The sequence below is a fragment of the Armigeres subalbatus genome, chromosome 1, assembly GCF_024139115.2.
Source record: "Armigeres subalbatus isolate Guangzhou_Male chromosome 1, GZ_Asu_2, whole genome shotgun sequence".
NCBI lineage: Eukaryota > Metazoa > Arthropoda > Insecta > Diptera > Culicidae > Armigeres > Armigeres subalbatus.
This window is the reverse complement of record NC_085139.1, coordinates 101,565,687-101,577,729: the sequence shown is the minus strand read 5'-3', so window position 1 is coordinate 101,577,729 and position 12,043 is coordinate 101,565,687. Positions and strand designations below refer to the sequence as shown.

Sequence of the window (12,043 nt, the reverse complement as noted above, 5' to 3'; positions counted from 1 at the left end):
TATTTGTCGGAGTAGGTATAATCAAATTTCAATTGAATTTCATCAAATTCCTATTGAAAGTTTCTGTCGGAATTTATTCAAATTGGTGTCGGAATATAATAAAATTCTTTTCAAATTTCTCCCGAAAATTTTCAAAATTTCTCTTGGAATTTTGTCAAACTTCTATCGGAATACAGCAACTTGAATGAATTCCGACAGAAAATCAAAAAAATTTCGACATAAAAAAATTACAAAATTTTAGATAAATTTAAATTTTAAATTCCTACAGGAATTCGATAAAATGCCGACAGGAATTTGACAAAAATCTTTTAGGAATTTGATCATATTTTGACAGTAATTTGAATTAATTCCGACAGAAATTTCAATAAATCATGACATCTTCTTCTTCTTCTTCATTGGCATTACATCCCCACACTGGGACAGAGCCGCCTCGCAGCGTAGTGTTCATTAAGCACAGTTATTAACTGCGAGTTTTCTAAGCCAGGTTACCATTTTTGCATTCGTATATCATGAGGCTAGCACGATGATACTTTTATGCCCAGGGAAGTCGAGACAATTTCCTATCCGAAATTTCCTATCTAGGGAATCGAACCCAGCCACCCTCAGCATGGTCTTGCTTTGTAGCCGCGCGTCTTACCGCACGGCTAAGGATGGCCCCTTGACATAATTGACATAAATGACATAATTTTTCATAATTCCGTAAGGAACTTGTTTTCAATTCCTTTAAACATTTGTTTTGAACTAAATCAGGAACTTTTATTTCCGTCTCAAATTTGCTTTTGGCAAGCAATTTGTCTAAATTCCATCAAAAATGTTCCTAATTTTTGTCAGAAGATTGCGTTTCCGTCAGAATTTGGAAGGATTTAACTTCTGACAGCCGCTGCACGGAATTGCTCCAACCAGATGCATGCTGCGCTCCTCCTATCAGATATAAATGGGACCTGGCTGCATTTGCAAGTTCAAACTACTTTTGATTGCACCTTTCACAAATGTTGCTTGTCAAAAATAACCTTTTCAAGAATCTCGTCAAGAAATAATATAGGTTAAATATTTAAGAATAATTGAGCCTATTGACGTTACTTTATGAACGGAATCGTGAATATCCACAATCAGCAGCGGTTCAAAGCCCTACCCTGACATCAATTGCCCAAACCCAAATCTATTGATCAGAGATTAAAACTTTTCAAGCTCGGTTCTTCCCATATCCAACGGTGAGTGGGGTAACCAAACAAACAATATTGTTTCATCTAACTATTGGTTCGGTGACGATGATGACGACGACGACGACCATCCCAGCAGCCAGCATAACTATAAAGCTTTTGATGCGGTACAGCTTCGGTTGGGGATTTCAAACTTTGGCGATCCCTCTCCATTGCCACATCGGTTCAGCAGCCCACCACCATGGGCCAAAGAAGAGGGTTATCGTCGAGTACAAGATTACGTGACCAAGAACCGACCGCACCGTCCGAGACCACACAAAATATTGATTTCGGAAAGTTCTGTCCTCGGGAGCAGAAGCGAAGCGATGAACGATTTCAGCTGACAGTCAGTGAAAAGTTTGAAAACGAAGTCTCTGCGTCACGATTTGCGGATGCGATTCTGTAACCTGATTTTCCACCATTCCGAAGGAATTTCCACTCCGAGCATTGTCGGAGCGTAACTTGATGCGAGTGGTTGCTTCAGTTTCAAAGAGATTACCTTCTTAGAAATGTGTTTGTTTTTTTTTACCCAACCATAAGCAGCAAGGACGGAACTTCAATAGCCCAAAGGCCCCTACGGATCCTGCCCCCTTCAGCACGATTGTGTGCTCATCTTTCAACCAGGGCTCGGAAATCGTGTTTGCTTTTATTTCCAACGCATGGGGTGAATGCGTCTGCTGGTACGAATATGCGTATGTGTGTGTGCATGTACGTGCGTACGTTACCTGAACCATCTCCGACGATTATCTTTGCCTTCCACTGACTGTGTTGTTTAGTTGCCTCGCAGATGAATGCGCAGAACGAAATCTCCTTTCATGTGTGAAAATCCAGTGGCCGGGGCTAATTATTGCGCCTCACTAGCGGAATCAAATGGGGGTGTTGCTTTTTTTTTCGCTCCATTCTGTTGTCTTCATTCGAAAAACGGAACAAGACCTGACGACGGATCATCTGACTGCCCAGCGGCCCATCTTTGTTACGGTCCTTTGGCAATGTTCCGAGGGGGTTAATTAGACACGGGGATTGCATGTTTACTTTTCTCGCCTGGGTCGTCTCGTTTCGGTGGTGTTGTTTGTTCAGGCTCTGCTCAGACTCAGATTCACGGCAACGAGTTTACGTTTCCGACTGTTTATGATTCTCCTCTATAGGTTTGAAGATGTTTCTTGGTACTTGAATGCAACTCCGCTCCATCCAGTAGGTTGAAAAATGAAACAAATCTCTCGGTTCCCGGATAATTCGTTTCAAGTCAGGCCCTGAACAGAAATATATCAATTGGCTTTCCACTTGTGCCGTCCTAACTTCATTTTTCACGCACAACCCCTTTTTGAAAGCTTTCGCATCCATATATTAGACGAGATCCACTCACGGAGACAGCGATGTCGTCGATATAACGCATTCCACCGCGACAAGGAACACATTTTTACCTTGATGTAAAATTTATCACAACCTTTTACCTACTACCAGTGTCGGCCCCAACTTCAGGAATTTTATGATAGAACCTTAAACACTTTTTGGATTTTTATTGCCCGGAAGAACAACACGACCATCTTAGTCGCTCCCGTTCGTTGCCATGTCTCCCTCATCAATATTGCACCCCATCACCAGTTCAGAGAACCTGGGCCTAGCCCGGATCAAAAGACACAAAGACGAGGATGCGTCAGTCAGTCCCCGTTCTGTTCTAGCGATGTAAATCAAAGCAATAAAAATATCCGCTTTGAATAGAGTCAGAGCCGTCCCAGTGGCATGTTCCTTCGGATGAACTCCTTCTTCCGAATGGTCATCATCGGAGGTTAGGGAGCCGTGGCGGATGGAAATGACTTTTTAAAAGGGGGCGAAAGGCTTTCAACAAAGTACTTAGAACCCAGGACTATTGATTGATCCTTCCTTTATAGAGACGTTATTGAAGATCCAGATTTTATGGTGGATTGACTTCGGAAGATATAAAACAAGTTGAAAGGATCTGGCCATTGCATTTGATAAATTCATTTTACTCAGTTGCTCAAATCAAGAGTTCAAGTTGGTTAGAACGAGACAAAAAATTTTTTGTCCAAAAGTAGTAATTTTGGGAAACAGGACAACAAATCTTGTCAAATGTGATCTAGAATCATCTTTATTTCTGCACCACTTTGTCTTTGTCTAAATAGTAGTTAGTATCCAGACTGGCATTAATCTAGATAGGAACTTATCATAAATTGGCAATTTTTTTAAAATGGCCGATTGTAAAGTATTTCTATTTAAGGAGTAATTTACGCCTTTTTCATGAAAAATATCTCAATATATTTTTATGTACTCCGACATGACATAATTGTACTTCACAGAATTGATATTGTAACTTTCATGCATTTTATCGCATGAACTTCAAATTCGAATTCAAGTAAAAAAATATGTTAGTTCTAATGAAGATTCACCAAAGTTCGACGGAAGAAGATAAACACAGTAAAGAACTCAAATTAAAGGGGAACGGCTCGGTACTTCATCTCATAGCTCCTATTTCCATCCCACCAGAAACAAAGCAATGAAAAGAAATTTAGTTTGTTTCTTAATTTTTGTGTTTTTTTTTTACCAGTGAGCACGCGTGTTAGCAAAAAGAAGCGACGAGATTGGTGCTGTATTTCTTTGTTTTGCGATGAGATGAATATATGTTCAGTGAGATGGAAAACGGAACAGTTCCCCTATTTACTTTAACAATAATTTGTCCAAAAAGATAACAAGGATTCTATCTTGCAACTTCGGTCATGCAGAAATTTCGGAAGAATATGCTAATCCGATCCAAATCCAGTGAAAATTCAAATGCCATATTTAATAAAAATCCAATTAATATCCATTTTCATCACAGTGCCAATTCATTCGAAAGTCAATCCAAATCTTAATTCAAATCCAATCCAGATTCAATCCAACCTCGATCCAAATTCGACATAGATTCAAAACAAACTAATCCAAATCCAATTCTATCCAAATCAGTCCAAATCCAATCCACTCTTTACAAATAATATCTTAATCCAATCCACGATCAATCTAAATCCAATCCTAACTAAATACAAATCCAAACTAAGCCAAATCCCATCCCACAATTAAAAACCAATCGTAATCCAATTCGAATCTAACCCAAATCCAATCTAAATTCATTGCAAATCTAATGCGAATCCAATAATGACTCAACCCAAATTCAATCCAAATCCTTTCCAAATCAAATCAAGTTTATTCCTTATTCAATCCACATCCAATTCAATCATCATCTTTGCGAGTTTAAGAAATATCTGAAAAAACGGGCAGATAAGTGAACGCACCAAAATTCGAATTGTCAACTCTAACGTGAAATCTGTGCTGTTATACGCTAGCGAAACGTGGTGTGTATCAGTGGAGAACACTCAACGGCTGCAGGTGTTCATTAACATATGCCTGCGGTATATAATTCGGGCCTGGTGGCCTCACAACTGGATCTCAAACAACGAGCTCCATCGTCGTTGTCACCAGAGGCTGATAGCAACAGAAGTTCTGGATCGGAAGCGGGGCTGGGTCGGCCACGCTCTACGTAGGGGCGGAAATGAATTCTGTAAACAAGCAGGCCCAGAGGCTCATGGCGGCGAAGCCTCAATAAAGAAATAAAAGATGTCGACCGAAATCTAACCTGGCAACAGGTTAAAGCGATAGCCGGTCAACCCTCAGGATGGAGATCTTTCAAGTCGGCCCTTTGCACCACCGGAGGTATACAGGATCCATAAATAAGTAAGTAATCCACATCCAATCCGAATCAAATTCAAATCAAATACAATGCTCATTCAATTCAAATCTAATCCAAAAGAAATTTAAATCTAATCCAAATCCTAATCAACTTCAATCCAAATCAAATTTGAATCCAAACCAAACGCAAACAAAATTCAATTCAAATCTAATAAAAAACCCAATTCAAATACAATACAAATCCCTTTTAATCAGATTCGAATGTAATGCAATCTAAATCCAAACCAAACTGAATCTAAACACAATCCAGACTCAATCTAAACCGAATCCGATTCAAATCTAATCTACACTCAATCCAAATTCAATACATATCCAATTCAAACTAAATCCAAATTCAATTCAAATCCAATCCTATCTAAAATTATTCCAAATCCATTTTGTTTCAATCCAATTGATTCAAGTCTTATCTAAATCTAAATCCAATCAAATGCGTACTGAATCGAAATACAATCCAAATTTAATCCGAATCCATTCTAAATTCAAATCCATTACACTCTCAAACCAAATCTTATCCAAACTCAATGCGAGTTTAATCTAAATTAAATATAAATCCAATGCAAATCAATCCAAATCCGATCCATATCCAATAAAAATCGTGTCCAAGCTCAATCCACATTCAATTCAAATTCAATCCAGAGCAAATCCAATCTAAATCCATTGCAAATAAAAATGCAAATTAAAATTAAGTCCAAATGCAATCTAAACACAATCTAAATTTTAACCAAATCAAACCCAATTTAATCCTAATGCTACTCAGCTCCGGGAAAAGGTCGTTTAGCCGAAACCCATTTATTCGGGCAAAAGCCATTTGGCCGAATATCACTGGGCCCAACAATCCAATAGGTCGAAACTTATCAGGCCGAACGGGTTATTCGGCCGAATAGGTCATTTGACCGAAAAGGTCATTTGGCTCAATAAGACATTTGGCCGAATAGGTCATTTCCTTTTGTCCTATTCGGTCAAATGTCCTGTTCGGTCAAATGTCGTATGCTGCCAAATGACCTATTCGGCCAAATGACTTTCGGTCTAGTAGCTTTCAGTCAAATGATTTTCGGCCGAACGATATTCGTCCAAACGGTCCTTCCCCACTCAAATCCAATCTGATCTCAAACCAAAACCAATTCAAATACCACTCAAATCTAATCCAAATCCAAATTCAGTTCAAATTCCAATCCGAATTCAATATGAATTCAAATCAAATCCTATCAAAACCCAACCCATATCCAATCCATATGCAATCCAAATAAAATACGAACTCAATCTAAATCCAATCCTATCCAAGTCTAATCTAAATATTGATTCAATCCTATGCAATCCAATCCAATTTCAATTTTAATCCAAGCCTAATACAAATCCAAACCAAACCCAAATCCAATACAAACTCAATCGAAAACCAATCCAAACTCAATCCGAATCCAATCAAAACTTCTCCCAATCTATTCCAAATCCAAACCGAATCCAATCCAATTCCAATTCTAATTCTAATTCAATACAAATTTCGATTGAAATCCAAGTCTAATTTAAATCCAAATTCAATTGAATGCGAACTCAAACTAACCCCAAAACCAATACACCCAGGTCTTTTTTTACACGGTTTTTTTACACGATTTTTTTTGCAAGTTTTTTACGCGGATTTCCGAATTAACACGTTTTTTCACACGGATTTTCGAATTAACGCGGTACCCAGCAGAAAAAAAGTCTTTTTGAATGGAAAACACTTATATAATTTTATGGATGTGGGAACGATTGTTTTGCAGAGTATAAAATTGCATACAATATAGGTATTGCCGGAATGGATTCGATGAGTAGAAGCCGGAAATCGATGTTTGGCGCCATTTTGGAATTCAAGATGGTCGACCGGAAACCCATGCAATATGGGTATTGCCGGAGTGAGCTCGACAAGTCGAAGCCGGAAATCGATATTTGGCGCTATTTTGGAACTCAAGATGGCCGACTTCAAGTTTGATAAAACGACCGGGAACCCATGCAATATGGGTATTGTCGGAATAGGCTCGATCAATAGAAGCCGGAAATCGATGTCTGACGCCATTTTGGAATTCAAGATGGCCGACTTCCGGTTTGATAAAGGACCGGAAACCCATACAACATGGGTATATCCGGAATGAGCTCGACGAGTTGAAGCCGGAAATTGATGTTTGGCGCCATTTTGAAATTCAAGATGGCCGACTTCCGGTTTGATAAAAGGCCCGGAAACCCATGCAATATGGGTATTGCCGGAATGAGCTCAACGAGTAGAAGCCGGAAATCGATGTTTGGCGCCATTTTGAAATTCAAGATGGCCGACTTCCGGTTTGATAAAAGGACCGGAAACCCATACAACATGGGTATATCCGGAATGAGCTCGACGAGTTGAAGCCGGAAATTGATGTTTGGCGCCATTTTGAAATTCAAGATGGCCGACTTCCGGTTTGATAAAAGGACCGGAAACCCATGCAATATGGGTATTGCCGGAATGATCTCGACGAGTAGAAGCCGGAAATCGATGTTTGACGCCATTTTGAAATTCAAGATGGCCGACTTCCGGTTTGATAAAAGGCACGGAAACCCATGCAATATGGGTATTGCCGGAATGAGCTCGCCGGAAATCGATGTTTGGCGCCATTTTGAAATTCAAGATGGCCGACTTCCGGTTTGATAAAAGGCCCAGAAACCCATGCAATATGTGTATTGCCGGAATGAGCTCAACGAGTAGAAGCCGGAAATCGATGTTTGGAGCCATTTTAGAATTCAATATGGCGGACTTCCGGTTTGTTAAAACGATCGGGAACCCATACAATATGGGTATTGCCGGAATGGGCTCGATGAATAGAAGCCAAAACTAGATGTTTGGCGCCATTTTGAAATTGAAGATGGCCGATTTCTGATTTGATAAAATGACTGGAAACCTTTGCAATATGGGTATTGCCGGAATGAGCTCAACGAGTAGAAGCCGGAAATCAATGTTTGGCGCCATTTTGAAATTCAAGATGGCCGACTTCCGGTTTGATAAAAGGACCGGAAACCTATGCAATATGGGTATTGCCGGAATGAGCTCGACGAGTAGAAGCCGGAAATCGATGTTTGGCGCCATTTTGAAATTCAAGATGGCCGACTTCCGGTTTGATAAAAGGCCCAGAAACCCATGCAATATGTGTATTGCCGGAATGAGCTCAACGAGTAGAAGCCGGAAATCGATGTTTGGCGCCATTTTGAAATTCAAGATGGCCGACTTCCGGTTTTGTTAAAACGATCGGAGACCCATGCAATATGGGTATTGCCGGAATGGGCTCGATTAGTAGAAGCGGGAAATCGTTGTTTGGCGCCATTTTGAAATTCAAGATGGCCGACTTCCGGTTTGATAAAAAGACCGGAAACCTATGCAATATGGGTATTGCCGGAATGAGCTCGACGAGTAGAAGCCGGAAATCGATGTTTGGCGCCATTTTGAAATTCAAGATGGCCGACTTCCGGTTTGATAAAAGGCCCGGAAACCCATGCAATATGTGTATTGCCGGAATGAGCTCAACGAGTAGAAGCCGGAAATCGGTGTTTGGCGCCATTTTGAAATTCAAGATGGCCGACTTCCGGTTTTGTTAAAACGACCGGAGACCCATACAATATGGGTATTGCCGGAATGGGCTCGACGAGTTGAAGCCGGAAATCGATATTTGGCGCCATTTTGAAATTCAAGATGGCCGACTTCCGGTTTATTAAAACGACCGAAGACCTATGCAATATGGGTATTGCCGGAATGGACACGATTAGTAGAAGTCGGAAATGGATGTTAGGCGCCATTTTGGAATCAATTATTTTTATTTTTAACGTCTCAATTATCACAATTCTAAACGCCAGTAATCACGTGTCGTGTTGTGGCCTTCAATACTCACAGGATACCCATGAATGATTGGATAAAAGCATATCTGTAGCATTTTGATAATCTTTAATATCACTGTCTATGTATACCCATTGCCCATGGTAGCTTTCGTTATTGTGAACTTTCGTAGTCGAATATGAATAAAACACGTTTTACAAAAAAAATCGTTATTTCTTATTATTGTCAAATCTAAACTAAAAACAATTTCAAACAAAACAAACTTGCAAACAATTCAAATTTCAATTCATTCAAACCAAGTATATGTTTATCCATCAATCGCTATCATATATAACACCGCATCGTCTGCGTTTGGAAGGGTTGATGACTGGATGTGGATCTTCGTCAACAAGTTTCTCATCATCTTCATTTTTCTCCTGGTTCACCAACGCTTCATACCGCCGAAGACAATATTTTATGTCGTTTCTGAAAGAAACGGCTCGTTCAATGCATGGGTCGTGCGTGACGAAAAAATCTGCAAGGTTTTCTCCCAACTGTAGCCCCTCCTTAAGCTTGCTGTCTATAAACTTCTCTTCCACCTCGTCATTCACTGTTGTCGAATCGTTGATGAAGTCTATCAAATCATCGTCGTCGAAAAATGGTTCCTTCAGCATTTCCTCAATGTCACTGATCGCAAAATCATCGAAACCTTCCCCTCCTATAGCGTGGGCAAGGAGCAAAATTTCGCCTTCTTCGTTTTCTTTCGGCATCGATGATTGCACGCAGCTAGGCCATAAACGCTTCCAGCATGCATTTAAAGTTGACTTTTTCAAAAGATGCAGAGCAACATCAATGAACTCCACGCATTCTCGCATGGTGAAAGATTTCCAAGCCTCGGTGATGTTCATTGCTTTGCCGTTATCTACCTGGTCTAAAACGTACCGAAACGATGACTTTATGAAGTAGCGCTTGAAAGTAGAAATTATGCCTTGATCCAATGGCTGAATGAGAGACGTCGTATTCGGCGGAAGAAACACCACTTTAACGTTCGGATGATCGATTTGGCAATGACCAGGTGCATTATCAATTGCCAGAATTACCCTAAACTCCAAACCTTTTTCCTCCAGGTATTCCTGAACTTCGGGCACAAAGCATTCATCAATCCATCTTCTGAAAATTTCCTTGGTTACCCAAGCTTTGGCATTTGACATCCAGTGAACAGGCAGCTGATTAAAATTCATGTTCTTCATGGAACGTGGTCGCATTGATTTGTGCAGCAATAGAGGCTTAAGTATTTTGTCTCCGGAAGCGTTACTACACATGAGTAACGAGATCCGGTCTTTCGCTGCTTTGAATCCGGCTGCTGTTTTTTCGGTTTTCGCAAGATATGTTCGACTGGGCATTTTTTTCCAAAATAATCCGGTTTCGTCCGCATTAAACACCTGATCTGGGTGATAAGCACCTTCTTCGATCAGTTTCCTGAACTCGGCGGGGTATGTACTAGCCGCTTCAACATCGGCTGATGCGCTCTCTCCCTTAATCCGGACATTCCTGATCGAATGTTTACGGATGAACCGATAGAACCATCCCTTGCTGGCAACAAATCCTTGCTTTTTAACCGTTGAACTGGCGGAAGGCTCGTCTTCTCTCAATTTCCCGTATAACTGCAACGCTTTTGCCATAATGCTTTCTTGGTCCAATGGACAGCGTTTTTGTGCTTTCTCCTCGACATATATTAGCAACGCCCGCTCCATCTTGCACATAGCCTCATCGCGAACGTATGAAGACCGTTTGGCATGATGCTCAGCGCTGTTCATCACAGCTTTCTGGATTAACCCTTCGTTTTTCTTTATTGTACGGACAGTTGACTCGTGCAACTGGAACGTTCTGCTGACGGCAGCGATAGACTGACCGCCTGACAGACATTTCAAGACGTCCAGTTTTGTTTCCAACGTGATGGACTTTCTCTGTTTCTTCTCTTTTTGCGGTGTCATTTCGGACTGCATATAGAAAAAAAGATATACCACAACATTGTCAGAAAAAATGTTTTAAGCTCTTTTTAGTGGAATGTATGACATTTGACGTCTAATACGAGTTTAGTACTTTACATTTAATTCTGTTTGGGCTCATTGGAAATTTTTATGGAAAAATGTTTGGAAAAACATCACACTTCAGTTACTTGAAGCTAAATAACATAATTTACGATGCATAACTATGATACTCATTCGATTCTTGCAAAATCAAATGTAGAATGTTATATGAAAGCCGCGGCAAGATGCTTGTTTGCACTAGACCTGTGCGCCGCCGCCGTTAAAAATGAATAGGCGGAATGAAAATTGATGGAAATGTTGGAAATATATATTTTCAGCCAAGTTCATATGACAGTTATGCAAAATATATTCTCATTTTCGATAGAGTCTATAAATCGAGTGGTTCATATGAGTGTTTCATCTAGTGAAGATATAATATTTCGCGTGTTCAGGTACGATACAAACCACAGGGATTGATATCACCACTTCAGAACTACTTCCAAATACAGTGATTAATAAAATGGAATTTATTGTGTTTAAATCAGTTGAGTCTAACTGTTGGCAACACGGACATGCATACCCGTATCAACTGTTCTTGTACCACCCCTGAGATTCCATACTGATAAAATGGGAATAAAGTAGAAATTCAAGAAGCAGGAATACAGCAATCGAGGTGTTATTGTTTGCGAGTCAAAGTGCAACATCATGGAGTTTGCTGCTTTACCTAAAATTGGAAATCCTAAAATTGTTAAACCTAGCCTATAATAATCGAACTATATATGTAAGTAAATAATCACGCACTTGAATTGCACACTAAATTAGTTATTCTAAAACATAAAATTACAGAACAAACAAATATAAATAATAAATTGCTACACAACAACGGATGAATTGTACATGCAGGACTATTTAATGTAAGTTAACCACAATTGTAAACACATGCAGAAATTACTGAATTAAAACTATATTTCAGCTTAAAGCTAACTCAGAAATACAAGTACGAGTTCGTCTTGAAGAGGTCCGAAAACTTCGTCCGCTCCAGTAGCAACAAACTTTAAGATTAAATAATCTTATCGTCATCGAACTCTTAAAATGATGCCCCACGAGTTGCCTGCTGATAAGCAGTGTATCGCCTGCAATAGGCCTAATACAGCAGAGCCCACTATGGTGCAGTGTGATGGATGTAACCGATGGTATCATCTCTCATGCGCTGGTGTAGGAGATAGTATCTCTGGCGAAGATCGAAGCTACATATGTGTGTTGTG

At 40.0% G+C, this 12,043-nt stretch overlaps 1 protein-coding gene across 1 annotated transcript; it reads right to left on the bottom strand.

Moving 5' to 3' along the window:
• Nucleotides 1-9,083: 9,083 nt before the first annotated feature.
• Nucleotides 9,084-10,742, bottom strand: LOC134206381 (tigger transposable element-derived protein 1-like). Its single transcript, XM_062682083.1, has one exon. It carries the CDS (start codon nt 10,740-10,742, stop codon nt 9,084-9,086), a length of 1,659 nt encoding a protein of 552 aa, XP_062538067.1.
• Nucleotides 10,743-12,043: the final 1,301 nt, after the last annotated feature.